The sequence below is a fragment of the Malus domestica genome, chromosome 12, assembly GCF_042453785.1.
Source record: "Malus domestica chromosome 12, GDT2T_hap1".
In the NCBI taxonomy this organism is placed as follows: Eukaryota; Viridiplantae; Streptophyta; class Magnoliopsida; order Rosales; family Rosaceae; genus Malus; species Malus domestica.
This window is the reverse complement of record NC_091672.1, coordinates 2160333-2182809: the sequence shown is the minus strand read 5'-3', so window position 1 is coordinate 2182809 and position 22477 is coordinate 2160333. Positions and strand designations below refer to the sequence as shown.

The window sequence follows — 22477 nt, the reverse complement described above, 5'->3', positions numbered from 1 at the left end:
TAATCTAAGAAAAAGAACAAGACCACTTGCAGCTAGCGAGTAAATATTAATTTGTGCTTTAATTATAAGAAAAGTTTATTTTAAGAGAACAGGTGTGGTAACCAGCTAAGAAGATTATGATAAGTTAAGAGTTTGAAGTTCAATTTTTTCCAATATAACAAAGAAAAATGATTAGTAAACAATGCGATATAACTTTTTGGTTTTTTAATTAATTACTTAGTTCATAGTTAACCTAAATAATGAATTGCAGTGTTAAGTTAATTAGGTGTTGAAACTTGCTAATTGCTCAATCAATTGTTATGGAATGCACTCGAGCATACACGTACTCTTGATATTTTTTTTTTTGTATATAAAAGTAACAAAACATACATTTTATAAAATAACATACAAAACTAAACAACGAGTGGCAAATATATAAAGATTTTCTTTTTTGGAGAAGAAATATAAAAGAATTAAGCAATGAGTTAAAACTCAAAAGTTACAACAACCCACATATATTCAACTAAAAACACTCAACGTCATGGAAAAACTTATAACTCAATTGATTAAAAGTGTTATATTGTAGTATAATACTTGATATTATGTGTTCGAATTATCTATCGCTTTGTTTAAGATTAAGAAATAAATATAAACACTCAACATCAGCACACATCAGTGCCAAAGAAGGGAAGGTTCTTAAATTCAAACCTGCATTGCATCCCCTGCCGCTACATATGAAATTGACACCCTCACCAAAAATCTCCCAAACCACTCACACTCACTCTCTTTTATGGCCACCACTGGACCACCATGGCACGCCGTTTCCTCGACGATGATTAAGTCCCACCACCCCCAACCACTGTTCTAAAAATCCCCACCTAGCGCCGCCTAGGCCTCGCCTAGGCGCTAGGCCCCAGCCCACCGCCCCGATTAATGCCTAGGCCCCAGCCCACCGCCTAGACCACCTAGGCACCCGCCTAGCCCGTCTAGGCACCCCGCCTAGACCCGCCTAGGTTGCAACTCACTTAGACAGAAAATACATAACTTTCATTTTGCATTTTGTTTTTTTCCAATAAATTGCAAGAGACTTGTTGCATACTTGAATGAACAAACATTATATCCTTATTTCACATGTTTTCATTATGTTCCAATACTTCATGATATATATGCATTCTATTTTGTAGTTTATGATGAAATTATATATATTTCAAGTAGAAGCAGACACTTATTTACCTGAAATATGATAGATTTACTTAAATCCGCCTAGTCCGCCTAGGCGCCCGCCTAGCCACTAGGCCCCAGCCCGTCGCCCGACTAGTGCCTAGCGACTTTTAGAACCTTGCCCCCAACCATTTCTTTAAGCACCTGAGTTTGCTATAATATCCAAAGCACCGGCACAGTTCAGTTAATATAACGAACTCTCAGTTGTCGTTGCTTCCTTTTACCACGATTTTATGAGCAACGTGGCGAATAATCGATAAGTTGGACACAAGCAAGAGCTGTGTTGAATTAGATCAAAAATGGCGGCGGCTTTGGCGAGCGACGATCTGGCCCAGTCGACCAGCAGCCGGAGAAGCTGGGGGTTGGGAAGCAAGAGGAGCTGGGCGTCCACAAGTTTCGGGGAAGTGTGGCAGGCGCCGCCGGATGTGTTCAACAGGAGCGGGCGGCAGGATGAGGAGGATGACCTGCGGTGGGCGGCGATCCAGCGGCTGCCAACGTATGACAGGTTGAAAAGAGGGATGCTGACGCAGGTGCTGGACAATGGGAGGGTGGTGACTGATGAGGTGGACGTGACGAAGCTGGGAATGCAGGACAGGAAGCAGTTGATGGAGAGTATATTGAAGGTTGTGGAAGATGATAACGAAAGTTTCTTGAGAAGACTTAGGGACAGAACTGATAGGTTTGAAACTCTTTCTTTTCTTTTTTAGTAGAAAGCGATATTATGAACTACTCAAATTTACAGACGATTCAAATTCGAGTGTATGGGCGGTTACAGACTGTCTTAGTTAACTGGTCTAATTTACGAAACTTTGTCTTGAAAAATCATATATTTGCTTTTTTTAAAACTAGGAAATTAAGAGTCAGTTTGGGATTGTTTTTTTTTTTGTTTTTTTTTTTTAAAGATTTGGTTAATTTTAATATAAAAATATATAATTGTATGTAACAGCAAAAATGAACATAGGTGGCAGAGGCAATGGTTGTGGCAGCGGCGTTAGTGGTGGTGGTGGTGATGGTGGTAGCAATGTTGGCGGTATGATAATGGTGGTGCCAATTGGGGGATGTGGTGGTTGGAGTGTAGTGGTAACAATTGTGCTAGGGGAGACGGTAGCGGTGGTGATGCCGTTTGTGGTTATGGCGGCAGTTGTGGTAGTCACTTTATTATTCAAGTGATAAAAATGTATGTAGAAAGATAAATCATATCATTTTTAAATAACTAATGAGAATATTACAAGAATTGAAATTATTCATCGAAAACTCAACTCCACTTTTTATGAAAGCAACATGGAGACTGCTTTTATAAGTTGTTGTTTGGAGATTATTGATTTTAAAATAAACAAAGTATTTTATTTTTACCAATACATTTTTACTGCTTAACTTTAAAGTAAAACAACTTTTGGTATAAAACGGAGCTTATTTTTTTTTGGTTTTTTTAGGATTTTTTTAATGTTTTAATGTTTTGGTTTTTGTCAATGTTTGTAATTTTTGTAGTGTGGGGATCGAAATTCCGAAGATTGAAGTTCGATATGAGAACTTGTCTATGGATGGGGATGTGTATGTTGGGAGCAGAGCACTGCCTACTCTACTTAATGCTACCTTGAACACCATTGAGGTTTGATTTCTCTTGGTTTAACTAATTTTATGAAAAACTTATTTTTCCTTCTTAACTTTTTTAATTTCTTTAAATTATTATTTTTTCAAGACATTAGTTTTTTTGAGCTGCAGAGTGTTCTGGGATTAATTAAGCTTGCTCCATCAAAAAAGAGAAAAATCCAGATACTTAAAGATGTCAGTGGAATAGTCAGACCTTCCAGGTATGAAATTACATCAGCTGTATAGTTTTGAGTTGGGGATGGGATTCGAACTCCGAATTCGGAACCTCAGGTGCATAGGCGAATGCTATCAACAATGAACTGATTTGGTAATTTCCCAGGATGACCCTACTTTTGGGTCCTCCAGGTGCAGGCAAAACAACCTTGTTACTAGCACTTGCAGGAAAGCTTGACGATGATCTAAGAGTGAGATATTTTTCTCTCCAAATTTTTTAATTAGTGTGCATTATTAAGCTTTGTTATTGATATTACTTGGAAAATGGTAAGCAGGTTTCTGGGAAAGTCACATATTGTGGCCATGAGCTGCATGAGTTTGTTCCTAGAAGAACATGTGCTTACATTAGTCAGCATGATCTACACTACGGAGAAATGACAGTGAGAGAGACGTTGGATTTCTCGGGACGTTGTTTGGGTGTCGGAACTCGATACCAAATGCTGGCTGAACTCTCAAGAAGAGAGAAAGAAGCCGGAATCAAGCCGGACCCCGAGATTGATGCATTCATGAAAGCCACCTCAGTCTCAGGCCAGAAGACTAGTTTGGTCACAGATTATGTTCTCAAGGTTTGTATTGCCTTCATTTTTTAAGACAAATGATTTCCGCACACCCCTGTTTATTTCTGTCCCTTAAATCTCTACTGGATTATGATTTTTGGAAAATCTGACTATTTAGCATATAAGTTTTTACAGATACTTGGATTGGATACCTGTGCTGATATCTTGGTTGGTGATGATATGAGGAGGGGTATTTCCGGTGGCCAGAAAAAGCGCTTGACCACCGGTACATTTTTTTGCACCATGTTATTAATTTTGTTCATCAAATCTTCTTATAATTATGGTTTAGGGACTAATTCTTGAACAATGCGTAGGGGAGATGTTGGTAGGACCAGCAAAGGTTCTTTTGATGGATGAAATATCAACAGGGTTAGACAGTTCCACAACTTTTCAGATATGCAGATACATGAGGCAATTGGTTCACATAATGGATGTTACCATGGTCATCTCTCTTCTGCAGCCTGCACCGGAGACATTTGAGCTCTTTGATGACCTAATCCTGCTTTCGGAAGGGCAGATCGTGTACCAAGGTCCGCGCGAGAGTGTCCTCGAGTTCTTCGAACGCATGGGATTCAAGTGCCCAGAGAGGAAAGGAGTTGTTGATTTTTTGCAAGAAGTGACATCCAGGAAGGACCAAGAGCAGTATTGGTTAAAAAAAAGCCAACCTTACAGATATATTTCGGCTCCTGAGTTCGTGGAGGCCTTCAACTCTTTTTGTATTGGCCAACAGCTTGCAGCTGATCTCGGGGTTCCTTATGAGAAGTCCAGAGCTCATCCAGCTGCATTGGTCACAAAGAAGTATGGCATTTCAAACTGGGAATTGTTCAAGGCATGTTTTGCAAGGGAGTGGCGGCTAATGAAGCGCAATTCGTTTGTGTACATATTTAAGACCACGCAGATAACGATCATGTCATTGATTGCCTTGACTGTGTTCCTTAGAACAGAAATGTCTGTGGGGACAGTACAAGATGGAGGAAAATTTTTCGGAGCACTGTTCTGCAGTCTGATCAATGTGATGTTTAATGGTATGGCAGAACTGGCAATGACTGTTTTCAGACTTCCTGTTTTCTATAAGCAGAGGGATTTGTTGTTTTATCCTGCATGGGCTTTTGGATTACCAATTTGGGTCCTCAGGATCCCACTTTCGTTCATGGAATCTGGGATTTGGATCATTCTTACCTATTACACCATTGGATTTGCTCCAGCTGCTAGTAGGTAAATAGTAATGTTCATATTTTTTAGTTTCCAATCTTATAAATTTATATCCTTCCGGATTACCAACTCAAATGATTTTTTCTTCACTGCTCCAGATTTTTCAAACAGTTTTTGGCATTCTTTGGCATACATCAGATGGCTCTGTCCCTCTTTCGGCTCATTGCTGCAATTGGGAGAGCACAAGTTGTTGCTAGCACGCTCGGTACCTTTACCTTGCTAATGGTATTTGTCCTGGGAGGATTTATCGTTTCCAAAAGTAAGTAATCAATCTTATATCTAACTATATCGTGTTAATGTAGTTAGAGCAAGTCATTAGCATGCTTAAATTTGTTCTAAGTTTCTTGAAAATTTCAATTTTTTTATGATTGTTCACTTTCTAAGCCATTTTTCTTCTTATGAATGCAGACGACCTTGAGCCTTGGATGCTATGGGGCTACTACATTTCCCCTATTATGTACGGACAAAATGCAATCGTCATGAATGAATTCCTCGACAAAAGATGGAGCGCAGTAAGATCTCTCTATGGTTTGATTGTCTTTAGTTCATGATTTTTTGTTCCATAAAAAAATGTTCATCTAATCAACTCTTATCTTCGTTTGCAGCCAAATACAGATTCAAGAATTAAAGCAACTACAGTCGGGAAAGTCCTCCTCATGTCTAGAGGATTCTTCACAGATGAACACTGGTTTTGGATATGTATTGGAGCACTATTTGGTTTCTCTCTTCTCTTCAACATCTTGTTCATTGCAGCATTGACTTACCTGAACCGTAAGTTCATCTCATTTTGAAGCTGTACTCTTTTTTCTTAACGGAATGAAATTCTGGAGCTGACACACCCGCCTTTTTTTTTTTTTTTTGGGGAAACCAACATCAGCTCTCGAGGATGCAAAAGCCATCGTATCTGATGAAGAAAGTGAAGGAAAGAGAAAGAAGTCGTTAAGTGAAGAAATGACAGTGAAAAGTTCTTCAGAAATGGTTGTTGATTCGGATCATGCACCAAAGAAAGGAATGGCTTTGCCCTTCCAACCCCTTTCACTTATGTTTAACCATGTGAACTACTTCGTGGATATGCCCTCTGTGAGTAATTTATTTTAGACATTTTATTCCGGATGCTTTACATACTCATTTTGATCAACAAATATATTTCTATCGATTACTGATTCCAGGAAATGAAGACTCATGGAGTTGAAGAAGATCGCCTTCAATTGCTACGAGATGTCTGTGGTGCTTTTAGGCCCGGAATATTGACAGCCCTTGTAGGTGTTAGTGGTGCTGGAAAGACAACTCTTATGGACGTCTTGGCAGGTAGAAAGACTGGTGGATATATCGAAGGGACCATTAACATATCAGGTTATCCAAAGAACCAAGAAACATTTGCTCGTGTCAGCGGTTATTGTGAACAGAATGACATCCATTCCCCACATGTTACTGTCTATGAATCTCTCCTGTATTCAGCCTGGCTCCGTCTTGCTTCTGATGTAAATACACAAACACGAAAGGTATGTTGCACTGGAATCTTTCCTTTCTTCTTGAAATCCTATTTTCAATCTTCTCAAGTACCAAAAGTTTCTTCCTAATGGTGATACAGATGTTTGTTGAAGAAGTCATGGCTTTGGTTGAGCTTAATCCACTAAGGGATTCTCTTGTTGGCCTCCCGGGAATAGATGGTCTTTCAACAGAACAAAGGAAGAGACTAACCATAGCTGTGGAGCTGGTTGTTAATCCCTCTATCATTTTTATGGATGAACCGACATCTGGTCTCGATGCCAGGGCTGCTGCTATCGTCATGCGTACTGTGAGAAACACGGTGGACACAGGCAGAACTGTTGTCTGCACAATTCACCAGCCAAGCATAGATATTTTTGAAGCTTTCGACGAGTTACTTCTGATGAAACGTGGAGGGCAAGTCATTTATGGTGGACCCCTCGGCCGCCATTCTCACAAGCTTGTAGAGCATTTTGAAGTGAGTTTTCCTTTCAGTTCTTATTTCTTGTACGTCCTTCACTAGTGATTTTAGAGAAGCGGTTTCCGCACGTGCATTTTCTCTCTTGCACACGCCTATTATTTCTAGTCTTTACTTTGAATAAATCAAAGGAGAATCAAGTGACAGAAATACACGAGGTGTGCATAAGAAGAAAATGCATGGTGTGGAAGTCATTTCCTATGATTTTAATGCTATCTGGACTCGTATATTTAACCATCTATAGGCCATCCCGGGTGTGACCAAGATCAAGGATGGTTACAATCCTGCTACATGGATGCTGGAGGTCACTGCTCCTGCGGTTGAAGCTCAACTTGATGTGGATTTTGCAGACATTTACGCAAACTCCTTGCTTTACCAGTAAGTGTCGTAATATCTTTCTCGGGTAAGCTATGATTTTTAGTTTTATGATTCTCACTCTTCCTCAATGTTCTTTTAGGAGGAACCAAGAACTTATCAAAGAGCTTAGTACACCGGCTCCCGGGTCCAAAGATCTCTACTTTCCAACCAAATACTCCCAACCTTTCCCTGTTCAGTGCAAAGCTTGTTTTTGGAAAATGCATTGGTCTTATTGGAGAAACCCTCGGTACAATGCCATCCGATTCTTCATGACCATTGTCATCGGTGTCTTATTCGGTCTTATCTTTTGGCAGAAAGGACATCAGACGTAAGCTCTGGTTTTTTTAACTGCATAATTGATGAAATCATGTTATCGACATCTCTATTTACTGTGAATGAAAATTTTCTTGTAACAGAGCCCAACAGCAAGATCTGATGAACCTTTTGGGAGCCATGTATGCTGCTGTGCTTTTCCTTGGAGCCACAAATGCTTCTGCGGTCCAATCTGTTGTTGCCATTGAAAGAACAGTTTTCTACCGCAAAAGAGCTGCCGGAATGTATTCTGAACTGCCCTATGCATTTGCTCAGGTAATGTATAAAATTGACAAATTGCTTAGAGACCTTGTTGCAGACATCATATTACTTGATTGACAAGTTATCTTCTTTTTTTGCAGGTGGCTATCGAGACAATTTATGTTGCAATCCAAACATTCATATATACACTTCTCCTCTACTCCATGATTGGATTTGAGTGGAAAATCGGCAAATTCTCGTGGTTTTACTACTATATCCTAATGTGCTTCGTCTACTTCACCATGTACGGCATGATGGTCGTTGCACTGACTCCAGGCCATCAGATTGCTGCCATTGTCATGTCCTTCTTCCTCATGTTCTGGAACTTGTTTTGCGGCTTCCTCATTCCAAGACCGGTATGTGATATCAAAATTAAGGGCCTATTCGGGATTGCTTCTGGAATAGCTAAGCTTATTGCTCATATAAGAGCTTTCTGGAGAAATGCCTGCCATATGCTTCTTTAAGAAGCACTTTTGACAAAATCTTTTACAAGTAAAATTGCTTTTTACGAAATGAATCCCAAAATAACCCAAATAAGCGATCGATGTGCATTGCTTTCGTTTAACCATCCATAGTTCAAAAATCCACATTCACTTTGAATTTCTGTTTGTGTTGCAGCAAATACCAATCTGGTGGAGGTGGTACTACTGGGCTTCCCCTGTGTCCTGGACACTTTATGGCCTTGTGACATCCCAAGTGGGCGACAAAAATGGTGACCTTGTCCTCCCTGGATATGGCACCATGCCATTGAAGAAGTTCCTCAAAGATGCCTTCGGTTTTGAGTATGATTTCCTTCCCGCCGTCGCCGCCGCACATGTCGGTTGGGTTCTCCTTTTCTGCTTTGTGTTTGCCTATGGCATCAAGTTCCTTAACTTCCAAAGGAGATAAAGAAAGAACCAACTTTACATACTACTGCAAATCGACTCAGAGAGTCTTGGAGAGTGTTAAGATTAGCATTTTGTAAGTAATGGAGGAAAACCAACCAAAACAGCTTTCCCATTTTCCCCTATTTATCTTGTGTATTATTGCATTCTTTTGTATGAGTGTTGCTTGTACTAAAAACATAGCTGAAGCTGAGTGTCTGATATTAAATAAGGTCGTATTAAAGCTGTACTTTAATTAGGATACTGAAAGAAAATATTGCATACTCATGTAGTTTGTGTCTTTTTATCTAAAGTCTATTTATCTAACAACATGTGATGACATATGGTTTGTGTTTGAAATGCAGCCTGGTTACGAACGGCCCTGCTGTTTAAGATGCATGCAGCCCCGGGACCATAACTTTGCCACCACGTGTGTTTGCCGAGTTCCTAAGCATCTGAGGGAGGAGAAGGTTATCGAGTGTGTGCATTGCGGCTGTAGGGGCTGTGCCAGCGGAGATTGAATAGTGGTCGGGTCTGTTCTTCAAAATGTAATTCTAATGATGCTTGAACCAGGTTATCCTCGGTACCATGAATTGTGGGGAATTTGTAACATGTAGCTGATCGTAATCTTCCTGTATCTTGCTATGGATGAGTTTAAAGTGTTCCTAACCGGTTTGTTGTTTCGGAAACTTTGCTCTTGATGAATGATTATGAATTCCGATTGCACATGGATCGTGTTTTCTTTTGATAAGATTGACGATTACTTAAATGTGCTGTAAGAAACTTCTCCAAACATACATCGGAGCAAATCTCCAACAGAGAGATTCAAATTTAGATGTAAAATCACGTTTAAATATGGTTTTTGCTTCCGAGGGAGATGTAAATTTAAGTTTTTGCCTACCTCCTCTTGAACTCGTTCTTTATTCTTGGATGCGCAAGGAGGATAGGCTCCTTCAGCAGTGATCTTTCATGGATATATTTTCAGATTGTGAGCAACCGATAGAGGGTTAGAGGGCTGGATTTGTGGTCGAGGATTTAACACCCAAGGATCGTATTAGTGTATACTGTAACACCGGTTCAAAGTATAACTTAATCGAAAGGCCCATAAGCATCGCTAAGGGAGATCGCAATTGAGTAGCAAAGTTCTCAAATGTGAGGATCTTGAATAGAAAACCCATTGCTAGTAATGGCATTGTTGAGAGTTCCTTTCTCTAAAAGGTTTGAGCCAATGGCAATTAGAGACTGGATGAAAGTCCCAAGTTGTGTGTTGGAACGCTAGGCGTGTTGATGTTGGCTCTAATACCAAACTAACACACTCCGAGCCATAATATCTACCTGGACATCTGAACCGAATTGTGTTGGTTGTCACCCGGAAGGTGACGAAGCCATAAAGTGATGGTGATGTGGAAAGTGCTACTAATTTAAGCCTAAAGTAACTAATTCTATAATGCATAGAAAGAAAAGAGTAGTCTCATATGTAAAAAATAATTATTTATTACATAAGTTACCTACTTTGACTGAAGAACAGTCAGCTACTTCCACTAAATCCTTGTATTCCCTCCAGTCTTGCATCACAAGTTATTTTAACTTCTAATCAAAGGATTGTGTCATGAGTGAGATACTGATTTGCTCTTGATTCGTTTCTTGTGTTGTAAGTAAAGGACTTGGTATATATTTTTGAGTTGGTTTCATTGTTCATATTTTGTAAAAAGAAAGGCCCATGGTTAAAAGTCACATACTATTTTTAGCCTGAACAAGTATCCGCAAAGAAATTGGCTTCACCATAAACATGATTCCAGGTTATGGTAGAGAAAGAAGTTACTAGCCATTAGATGTCTTCAATGATAGCTCGAAGCCAAAGTAAGAGAAAAGAAATCATCAATCAGTGGAATAAGACTCTGTTGTTGTTGTTGTTGTTGTTGTTGTTGTTGGAGCTAACAGAAAAAGACTTGGAAAGAGACCTTAAGAAAAGACATGGAGTTTGGAGGTAATGGAAGATTTAGTGCAAAACCGAGTGCAGTGACGTTCCAAGATTTATACAACCGGCCCGATTTAGTAAATAAGATTTTGTTGTTATTGTAGCACATACTACACACATGCATGGATGCCAATTATACAAGTATATATTGGAATCAAGTATATATTTTATTGGTTCTTGAAGCCAATGGTCCTTTAGATTGCCATCCTCATTTTGGTCTTTGAGTTTGTCCACTGTAAATCATTATGATCATTCCGTGAAAAATATGTCAATATGCTAACCCATACTATGAATTATTTTAAGGACAAAATCGGACTAGTTTAGTGTTTTATTTTTATTTTTATTTTTATTTTTAGAATAAAACGATATTATCTATACTAAGGGGTGGTTGAGTAGTTAAGTCTCACAATGGGCTAGTAGTAATGTGGTTCAAATTCGCATTTGGCGAGAATCAAATCTAAAACCTCTCACTTTCAAATGAAGAGGAATACCAATAGATTATAATACTGAAGTATTATTATTTCTTTCTTTCTTTCTCGTAACGAGCATTTAGAATACTTTCAGTACTATTGAAACCTTAAGCAAATATTATAGATGGATCAGGCTAGACATTCGAATTGCTTGATAATATGGGGAATTAGTTTTTATATGAATTGAACCAAAAAAGGAATTAGTTTTTAAGACACGCCCGATCCTGATATTCTCCGAACACTAGGGTAGGCACATGCTGGCCGACACGTGAAGGTGACAAAGCCATATTAGAATGCATGAAAACTGAAAATCTGAATAAGGTAATAGAAATTTAAATAAAATGAATATGCAAATGAAGAACATGTTCAGAGCATACAATTAATCTAGAACACTAACAGAAATAATATAAAATTGAATGAACAGAGAGATGGGTCCTACATCGAGAGGACTCGAAGATGCTGATGCGGAAGTGTCTTGACGTCGGGATCGTACGCCTCGAATCTAAATCTTGAGGGGGGGCAAAACAAACATGGGTGGACCAAGTTGATATATATACATAATAAAATAGTTATTCAATATACTAACCCTCAAAGTTTAATGAAAACTCAATAGCATAATATGTAATAAGTTTTCCGAAAACCCTAGCATGCCATAAAACCTTTCATAAAACATATCTCGTATATAGTGGGCTAACTAGTGGTATCCAATAACAATATCTCATGGCCCAATGCCAGCTCCATGTCTCTGCGCCCGTAGCCAGAGATGATTTCTCCTAGCCCAATGTCAGCTCCATGTTACATCCTAGTTCGACTTCATCGTAGCATGATATTGTCCACTTTGGACCTTTGCCACTCCCTCATGGTTTTGTTTATGGGAACTCATACAAGAACTCCCAAAGAGGTCACCCATCCTAGGAATGCTCTCGCCCGAACTTGCTTAACTTCGAAGTTCTAATGGAATTCGAAGCCAGTGAGTCCCCAAAAGCCTCGTGCTATATGGAGGTGGGCATGTACATATAAGGCACATCACCCCCTCTCCGTTGGTCGATGTGAGATGTTACAATCCACCCCCTTAGGGGCCCGACATCCTCGTCGGCACATTCGCACCACACGGCAGGGTGGCTCTAATACCATTTTGTCACATCCCAATCCGACTCTGCCGTAGCACGATATTGTCTACTCTGGGTCCTGACCACTCCGTCACGGTTTTGTTTCTGGAAACTCACACGAGAACTTCTCAGGGAGGTTACCCATCCTAGGAATGCTCTTGCCCGAACTTGCTTAACTTCAGAGTTCCGATGGAATCTGAAGTTAGTGAGTCCCCAAAAGGTCTCGTGCTATATGGAGGTGGGCATATACATATAAGGCACATCACCCCCTCTCAGTTAGTCGATGTGGGATGTTACACTCCATGTCTCTCGACTCGAAGCCAGAGATTATTTCTCCCAGCCCACAACTAACAACCATAATCCTCGCCCGTGGCAGTATAGTGACCACTAGATAAGCACAAAACCATTGAACATAGACTTTCCAAATATAGGTGTGTGTGTGTGTGTGTGTGTGTATCTCAAAAACATCTTCATAGTATAAAGTCATTCATCATCTATACTATAAAAAAGTGTGCAAAAACACGTTCATAAGCAGTATAAAGTCATTCATCATCTATACTACAAAGAACATGAGTTCGATACAATATGGTAATTCAAAATATTCTCAGTAAGCATAATATCTCATAAAACATTTCATAAAACATAATCATTAAATCATGATTTTCATGTATGTATTTCTACTATTAAAACATGCATTTTAGAAGGGGTCCACTCATAAATACTCCGCTGCCGAAGAACCACGCAAACTAGCGAAGACGGCAACGCCACAAATAATTGCCTCTAAGCACATAAAGGATCCAATTAATAAAACTATACTATAACGATTGAATTTGGGAAAACGGACATCAAAAACGGATTCAAGATGTTGAATTACCCTAAGAAGGGTCCCGAGTAAATTTTGAAAAAGTCAACACTAAGAATATTCCAGGAACATTCTAGAGAATATTTCATCCGGGTTGGGCTGGTGGGTTTGGGACGAAGGGTCCTAGGCCCCAAGGCCTGGTTTCAAAGGGTGAAGGGTTTGGGTTCAACGGGCTGGGTGGGCCTGGTTAAACTAGGGTTTTGGGCTTGAAAGCCTGATTATTTAATTAGGTCATTTGGTTTAAAAGGCTAAGGGATTGGGCTGCTCAAATGGGCTGGGTAAAAAAGGTTTTAGGTCTAATGTTTGTGAGTCACCGGACCCAAGGGAAAAGAAGGCCAGAAATCGGTTGGAGAATTCCTGAGCTCTAATGGAGCTCGAAACTTAGTCAAAACAAATGAACTAAAATACCAAAATGAAACCCGTGAAGCAAGGAGTCGAAATACACCTTCCTCGTGGCCAGTCGTGGTTGGAATATGATCGGAAAACGTCTACAAGTCTTAACACCTCGTCGGAAAACTGGGAATATAGTCCTCCGAGGTGTTTCTTCGTATTTTGACGTCTAAACACAACTACGTGGTCAGAAAAGAACTATAAGGACAAAAAGAGAAGCATTTGGAGTGTTTTGAGGCTTACCCAAATCGGAAAAGTTACAAAATCATTCAAAGTCGCGTCGTGGAACTTTGTTCTCATCGGAGTTTGGAGTTAGAGTCTCACGGCTCGATTTTTCCTTCGTAACAGGGCTCGGGTTTGAGCTCGTGAGGTCTAAAGGGTGAAATGAGTGGTTTCTCAGGTGGTGCTTTCCCCCATGGCACCCTTCGATGCTTGCCGAGAGAGAAGGGAGAGTGAGACCTACGGGAGGGAAGAAAGAGAAAGAGAAAGGTGTGGGCCAAGGACAAACTCCAAAGGTGGGCCCCTTGGGCACACCTATTAAGGCCCTCAAAAACAATATTTTAAACCAATATCCTAAACCAACATGAAATTACAACGTTACCCTTTTGTTTTGTAAAAATCCAGAACGGGATGTTACATTTTATATGGTAAAAAAAGAAATTGTTATAAAGTGACGTTACATTATATTCATGCAATATAATAATATATTGTCAAGTGGTAGCAAACTGGTGGAAGGGTTGTAATAAAGCTGAGTTTATGAAAAACGAAGGGTCGTTGGAAACTGAGTTTATGAAAAACGAAGGGTCGTTGGCAACCATAAGTTTCGGAATCATGGCATGATGTAATTGTCAAATTCTACTCACTACTTAATGAACTGCATTTTCTTTAGGGAACTTTCATGAAAAGGGCTTGGACTAAGTTTATTTTAATAAAAAACCATCTTATAACTTTATTTAATTAAAAAGACTTAAATTTTAATGAAAAACCCTTAAATTTTAATAAAAATGACAAAAGAACTTAAATTTTAATGAAAAAGACATAATTTTAATAAAAATGACAAAAAATCTGACGCGCAGACTCACGATACACTGTTTATGAAATTTATTACACTGTTTATGAAACCTTACTACACTGTTTATGAAAACTTACGACACTATTTATGAAACTTACGATACTGTTTATGAAAATTTACTAAAATGAAACTCTGAATGGTCCTCTCTTTCTGCTCATAAATTCTTTTCCCCTACATTCTTCTCCCTCTTTGAATCAGACTGCTCAACACCGAAGAAGAGTTTTTGAGTTTTCCAATAAGTGGTAGGAAACTAAAATATTACAATATAGAAACTTTAGGTGCAAGTAATCTAAACTATATATGGGGTTACCGTAAATATGTCTCTAACAGTGTGCTTAAAGAACCAAGTGCACAATTTTGGATTTCGCATTCTTTTGACATAGTTGAGCCTCAACCTTCGGCCCTACCACCCATGTTTAATCCATTAGCTACAAAGGCAGCTACAATTTGTCTCTCAATCTTTGGTCCTGGATGGCCATTCAGTTTCGATGCATGGAAGAAACAGCAAAGGAAATCTAATTCCTCTAAATAAGATTCTAATCACAAGGCATTGGGTAATGAGTGGCTGCACTCTGGAAGTTGTCCGATAGCAAAGTCATACGGTGCTGTTAGCAGTGTCATTCTACTAGTCGCAAAGGTTTTGTAGCCCCCTCCAGGAATGAAACTCAAGTGCCCGCCAGCAGCCCTGTTGCAAACTGCATTTGCAAAAAACCTTCGCCCACAACCCCTTCCAGCAAAAGTGCTTGTGATCCAATCAATGGGCATGGCAGCCAATGTTCCTTTAGGGATCACACTAAAAAATTCTCACTATCTTGGTAGAAAAAAAAAATAAAAAAAATCTATTAAGGAAAAAGATGGGAGAAAAGATGGAGTGTTTGAAGTTTTTTTTTTGGGGGGGGGGGGGGAGCGCAAGTTGGATGTGTTAGTTTTTTTATTTTTTTAGTCTTTTGTCCTTATTATTAAATAAAGTTCGTGAGTGGTTTTTTATTAAAATGTAAAGATTTGAAATCCTTTTCATTAATTTTCCTTTTTCTTTATTGTAAAAAGTAGCAGATAACAAATATAAATTATAAAAGTTTTAGGACGGGTCTGGACTTATCCTGGCCTCTATGTGGCTTTGTTATTGATAAAACGAGAGTTTACATATCAAAACCCTAATGAAACGCGTCTCTATACCAAATTGTCTTGCATAATTATTTTATTTTGAATATTAATCAATTTGATTTTTGTAGTGTACTTCGTTTTAATTTACAGTTTAATAAAATAAACACAACTTCACCTGAGATCTGTAAATCATAATCCGGTAATAGTTTAACAGGGGAGCATTTTACTAATCATTGACATATCAATATATAATGTATTTAATTAGAGTAACTTTTATTTTATTAATTTTCCATGGAAGGACTTATATCTATCAAGCAAGCTGCAAAGCGTCATCTGTCATTGCAGGTGCTCGAAATACAAAAACATATGTCATATGTCTTTGTATAAGTGAAGGAATACTTCAAAAAAAAATTCTCTACTAGTATAATAATATATAGCGTACTGCCCAGTGTTCTGGACATTTTGAAAAGGCTAGAAGCACCAACAATCGGCAGTGAAGTATACGTAACCTAATAAATAAGGGATTTATGGTTAGATAGACGTGCCATCATTTTCTACTACGTACGGCTCCATGCATTGTCAACAAATTCAATTCATATTACATCCATATTATGTAAACATTCAATCTCAGAAACTGGATCCACTAAACAACAATTGGGAATTGCCATTTGTGAGAGCAGGCACAGTCACTGCTTAATCATTAAAGTTCTTTTCTGTAACTGTCTCACTTATTAGGGTTTAATTTTGGCTTAATTTGGTGGGTTTCTATCTGTTTGGTTGGCAAGTGAATATAAAGAAACTTCTCATGTTTGGTCTACTTGGTAGAAATTATTGAGTTATTTGGTAACCTGGCCCATCCTCTTTCTCTCCATCTCCACAAGAAAATTAAGGAGAGTAGCTAGTTATTTATGACACAGAGACTTTGAATGCGGTTCATAACTATCAATATTCTTTTACTGAAATCTTGTTGATTTTCAGTTTTTTATTGAAGTCCCTGACATTAATGTAATAATATATTTCTATGTAGGTTATTATATTTTTTAAATTAAAAATTAAACATTATAAATGTTTATACTAACGAGATTTTAAATAAAACCCGTAATTTGTAAGATTAAAAATATTAAAATATAAATTATACACTCCAATATATATATATACACACACACACCTGGGTACATTCATCAAAATTAACAAAAAATTTGTTTGACCAAAAAAAAAAAGATTATTGTAAGATTGACGATTATGAATGATTATGAATTCCGATTGCACATGGATCGTGTTTTCTACTGATAAGATTGACGATTACTTAAATGTGCTGTAAGAAACTTCTCCCAACATACATCGGAGCAAATCTCCAACAGAGAGATTCAAATTTTAGATGTAAAATCACGTCTAAATATGGTTTTTGCTTCCGAGGGAGATGTAAATTTAAGTTTTTGCCTACCTCATCTTGAACTCGTTCTTTATTCTTGGATGCGCAAGGAGAATAGGCTCCTTCAGCATTGATCTTTTTTGGATATATTTTCAGATTGTGAGCAACCGATAGAGGGTTAGAGGGCTGGATTTGTGGTCAAGGATTTAACAGCCAAGGATCGTATTAGTGTATACTGTAACACCGGTTCAAAGTATAACTTAATTGAAAGGCCTAAAAGCATCGCTAAGGGAGATAGCAATTGAGTAGCAAAGTTCGCAAATGTGAGGGTCTTGAATAGAAAACCCATTGCTAGTAATGGCATTGTTGAGAGTTCCTTTCTCTCAAAGGTTTGAGCCAATGGCAATTAGAGACTGGATGAAAGTCCCAAGTTGTGTGTTGGAATGCTAGGCGTGCCGTTATTGGCTCTAATATCAAACTGACACATTTCAAGCCGGAATATCTACCTGGACGCCTAAACCGAATTGTGTTGACCGTCACCTAGAAAGTGACGAAACCATAAAATGATGGTGATGTGGAAAGTGCTACTAATTTAAACCTAAAGTAACAATTCTAGAGTGCATAGAGAGAAAAAAGTAGTCTCACCCGTAAAAAGTAATTATTTATTACATAAGTTATTACCTACTTTGACTGAAGAACAGTTAGCCACTTCCACTAAATCCTCGCGCTCCCTTCAGTCTTGCATCACAAGTTATTTTAACTTCTAATCAAAGGATTGTGTCATGAGTGGGATACTGACTCGTTCTTGATTCTTTTCTTGTGTTGTAAGTAAGGGACTTGGTATATATTTTTGAGTTGGTTTCACTGTTCATCTTTTGTAAAAATAAAGGCCCATAGTTAAAGGTCACATACTATTTTTAGCCTAAATAAGCATCCGCAAAGAAATTGGCTTAGCTATAAACATGATTCCAGTGTATGGTAGAGAAAGAAGTTACAAGCCATTAGATGTCTTCAATGATAGCTCGAAGCTAAAGTAAGAGAAAAGAAATCATCAATCAATGGTATAAGACTTTGTTATTGTTGGAGCTAACAGAAAGAGACTTGGAAAGAGACCTTAAGAAAAGACATTAAGTTTGGAGCTAACGGAAGATTTAGTGCAAAACCTAGCGTAGTGACGTTCCAAGATTTATACAACCGGCCTTATTTAGTAAATAAGACTTTGTTGTTATTGTAACACGTACTACACACATGCATGGATGCCAATTATACAAGTATATTTGGAATCAAGTATATATTTTATTGGCTCTTGAAGCCAATGGTCTTTGAGATTGATATAACTCCTCATTTTGATCTCTAAGAAGTGGTCTCTGAGTTTGTCCAATGTAAATCATTATGATCATTCCGTGAAAAATATGTCAATATACCAACCCATACTATGAATTATTCTAAGGACAAAATCGGACTAGTTCAATTTTTTATATTTTTTATTTTGAATAAAACGATGTTATCTACACTAAGGGGTGGTGGAGTAGCTAAGTCTTACAATGAGCTAGTAATAATGTGGTTTAAATTCGCATTTAGCGAAAATTGAATATACGACATCTCACTTACAAATAAAGAGGAATACCACTAGATTATAATACTGAAGTATTATTATCTAAGGACAAAATCGGACTAGTTCAATTTTTTATATTTTTTATTTTGAATAAAACGATGTTATCTACACTAAGGGGTGGTGGAGTAGCTAAGTCTTACAATGAGCTAGTAATAATGTGGTTTAAATTCGTATTTAGCGAGAATCGAATATTCAACATCTCACTTACAAATTAAGAGGAATACCACTAGATTATAATACTGAAGTATTATTATTTCTTTCTTTCTTGTAACGAGCATTTAGAATACTTTCAGTACTCTTGAAACGCTAAGCAAATATTACAAGATGGATCAGGCTAGACATTCGAAATGCTTGATCATATGGGGAATTAGTTTTTATATGAATTCAACCAAAAAAGAAATTGGTTTTTATATGATAAAAAAAATTTGTTATAAAGTGACGTTACGATATATTCATGCAATATAATAATATATTGGCAGGTGGTAGCAAACTGGTGGAAGAGTAGTAATAAAGCTGAGTTTATGGAAAACTAAAGGTCGTTGGCAACCATAAGTTTCGGAATCATGGCATTATGTAATTGTCAAATTCTACTAATGACTACTTAATGAACTGCATTTTCTTTATTGTAAAAACTAGCAGATGACAAATATAAATTATAAAAGTTTTAGGACAGGTCTGGGCTTATCCTGGCCTCTATGTTGCTCTGTCATTGATAAAACGCGAGTGTACATATCAAAACCCAAATGAAAAGCGTCTCTATACCAAATTGTCTCGCATAATGTGAATTTGAATATTAATCAAGTTGATTTTTGCGGTGTACTTCGTTTTAATTTACAGTTTAATAAAATAAACACAACTTCACATGAGATCTATGAATTATAATCCGGTAATAGTTTAATAGGGGAGCATTTTACTAATCATTGACAGATCAATATATAACGTATTTAATTAGAGTAACTTTTATTTTATTTTATTTTCCCTGGAATGACTTATATCCATCAAGCAAGCTCATTGACAGATCAATATATAACGTATTTAATTAGAGTAACTTTTATTTTATTTTATTTTCCCTGGAATGACTTATATCTATCAAGCAAGCTGCAAAGCGTCATCTATCATTGCAGGTGCCCGAAACACGAACACATATGCCATATGTCTTTGTATAAGTGAAAAGACACTTGAAAAAAAAAATTCTTCACTAGTATAATAATATATGATGTATTGCCCAGTTTTCTGGACATTTTGAAAAGGCTAGAAGCACCAACACTTGGCAATGAAGTATACGTAACCTAATAAATAAGGGATGAAAATTTTTATTTAGACTCATTTATTCTCTTTCTACACCCAACTTATTATTTTTTATTTTGAAATTCCAAATGTGCCTAATAATTCTCTTTCTATACCCAACAAAAATAAAAAGAAAATAATAATAATTTAGCAATAGGCAACTCCAGCCATCCTATCTCTTCAAACCTCAACCACCCAGTTTCTAAGCTCCCCAACTCCCCACCGCCACCTCCCTTACCACCTACAACAATTTGGAAATTAGAACATTATTCCCAACAACCCACGATTAAAAAACCCAAAAGAAACATGTCAATATATATATATATATATATATATTGGGAAAAATTAATGGTATTATTAACATATGGTCCAACACAATTAGATTTGACACATCGACAATTTCGGCATAATTCAGACATGTTCGAAGGATTGGATGGAAGAGAGAGCTATTGTGTGGCCGGCGTAAGGTCGGGAAAGGGACATTGATGGCTAAGATCCTTGGGGCTTTCACTGTGAGTGATAAGTAGATGACGGTTGGGGGGGGGGTTGGGAGGGGTAGAAATTGGGGGTGGTTAGGGTTTAGAGTGATGGCATGGCTCGGGTTTTCTAGTGTTGGAATTTTATATTATATATATTTTTTGTTCTTTTTCATTATGGGTGTAGAAAGAAAATTGTTGGGCAGATTTGAAACTTCAAGATTAAAAACTATAAGTTGGGTGTAGAAAAAGGATAAATGGGTCTAAATAAAATTTCCCATAAGGGATTTAGGGTTAGATAGACGTGCCATCATTTTCTACTACGTACGTACGCCTCCATGCATTGTCAGCGAATTCAATTGATATACATCCAATTTATGTAAACATTCAATCTCAGAAACTAGATCCACTAAACAGCAATTGGGAATTGCCATTTGAGAGCAGGCACAGTCACTGCTCAATCATTAAAGTTCTTTTCTGTAACTGTCTCACTTATTAGGGTTTACTTTTGGCTTAATTTGGTGGGTTTCTATCTGGTTGGTTGTTCAAGTGAATATAAAGAAACTTCTCATGTTTGGTCTACTTGGTAGAAATTATAGAGTTAATTGGTATCCTTGCCCCCATCCCCTCTCTCTGCACAAGAAAATTAAGGAGGGTAGCTAGTTATTTATGAAACGGAGACTTTGGATGCGGTCTATAGCTATCAATGTTCTTTTACTGAAATCTTGTTGATATTCAGTTTTTTATTGAAGTCACTGACATTAATGTAATAATATATTTCTATGTAGGTTACTATATTATTGGGAAACTTTGGATGCGGTCCTTAAATACCAATATTCTTTGACTAAAACCTTTGTGGTTTTCATTTTTTGATCGAAATCCTTGATATTAATGTAATAATGTATTTATATGTAGGTTATAATATTTTAAAATTAAAAATAAATTTTGTAGTTATTTATATTAATGAGATTTTATATAAAACCCATAATTTATGGGATTAAAAAAATATTAAAGATAAATTATATTATCCAATATATTGGGTGTACACACACACACACACACACACATTGGTATGCTCATCAAAACTAACCAAAACATTATTGTACCAAAATGTGGGTACATTTTTCAAAAAAAAAAAGCTTAATAATATTATTAAATTTCCTCTATTAAACTTGAGATGGATACATTTTCAAATCAACAAAATAGAATGTACCCTTATAAGTTAAAAAATGGATTAGAGAAAAGATTGAATGAATTTTATATAAAAAAAGGGTACATTTTTTGTATAACACTCCAAATAAAGGCAAAACGCTACTACATGTGGAATGGCATTCTCATTCGAAGATCCTACACCGGACCACATCTCTGTTCCCTAGCGCCTCTCGATGACCTAAAAGTTCTAAGCTAATCCACGAAGGCATTTGTGGAAATCACTCTGGAGGCCAATCCTTAGCACAAAGGCTCTTAACACATGCTACTACTGGCCTACCATGCACCAAGATGCTAAGGAGTTAGTACAAAAGTGTGACGATTGCTAACGCTACAAATCGTACCAACACTGCCTGCCAGCGAACTACACCCGCAGACGAGTCCTTGGCTATTCATGCAGTGGGTAATCGACTTGGTAGGGCCAATGCCACCCGCTACTGGAGGCAAAGGTATGATGATCATGGCAATCGATTACTTCACCAAATGGGTAGAAGCAGAGCCCATGACAACCACGACTCAGACGGACAACATTTCATTTGGAGGAACATCATTTGTCGATTTGGCATCCCTCGGTCCATCGTCATTGACAACTGCCCGCAATTTGTTGGCAAAGATTTAGCGAAGTTCTTCCAAAAGTATGGCATCATGCAGCGCATGTCCACGCCGAGGTATCCTCAAGGCAATGAGCAGGTCGAAGCATCCAACAAGACATTCATCAACTACCTCAAGAAATCCCTCTCCGACAAGAAGGGAAAATGGCCAGACGAACTCCACGGATGTTTATGTGCTTATTGCACCACTAAAAGACGAGCAACCGGTGATACTCTTTTCTCTTTGGCATTTGGTTCGGAAGCAATCATTTCCCAACATTATCATGCCAACTATCAGCACTATACTGCCAATTATTGAGTAGAACAATAAGGAAATAGCCACAAGTTTAGATCTGGCAGAGGAGAAGCGCTAGCAAACCATCACCTGCAT

At 37.7% G+C, this 22477-nt stretch overlaps 1 protein-coding gene across 2 annotated transcripts; it reads left to right on the top strand.

Annotated features, from left to right (window-relative positions):
* The first annotated feature begins 1379 nt into the window (after positions 1–1379).
* Positions 1380–9280, top strand: LOC114820095 (pleiotropic drug resistance protein 2-like). 2 transcript variants are annotated; one of them, XR_011574063.1, is made up of 19 exons: positions 1380–1879; positions 2689–2809; positions 2923–3011; positions 3131–3215; positions 3300–3590; positions 3717–3807; positions 3896–4796; positions 4892–5052; positions 5202–5305; positions 5399–5564; positions 5671–5873; positions 5963–6295; positions 6385–6759; positions 7004–7137; positions 7217–7444; positions 7533–7704; positions 7791–8045; positions 8308–8649; positions 8918–9280. XR_011574063.1 is itself a non-coding variant. In XM_070809789.1 (18 exons), exons 1-18 carry the CDS (start codon positions 1500–1502, stop codon positions 8575–8577), a joined length of 4359 nt encoding a protein of 1452 aa, XP_070665890.1. In that variant the 5' UTR covers positions 1380–1499; the 3' UTR covers positions 8578–8802. The 2 variants fall into 2 exon arrangements, 1 of the variants encoding a protein (XP_070665890.1); XM_070809789.1 differs by lacking the exon at positions 8918–9280 and having other exon boundaries at positions 8308–8802.
* The last annotated feature ends 13197 nt before the right edge of the window (positions 9281–22477 follow it).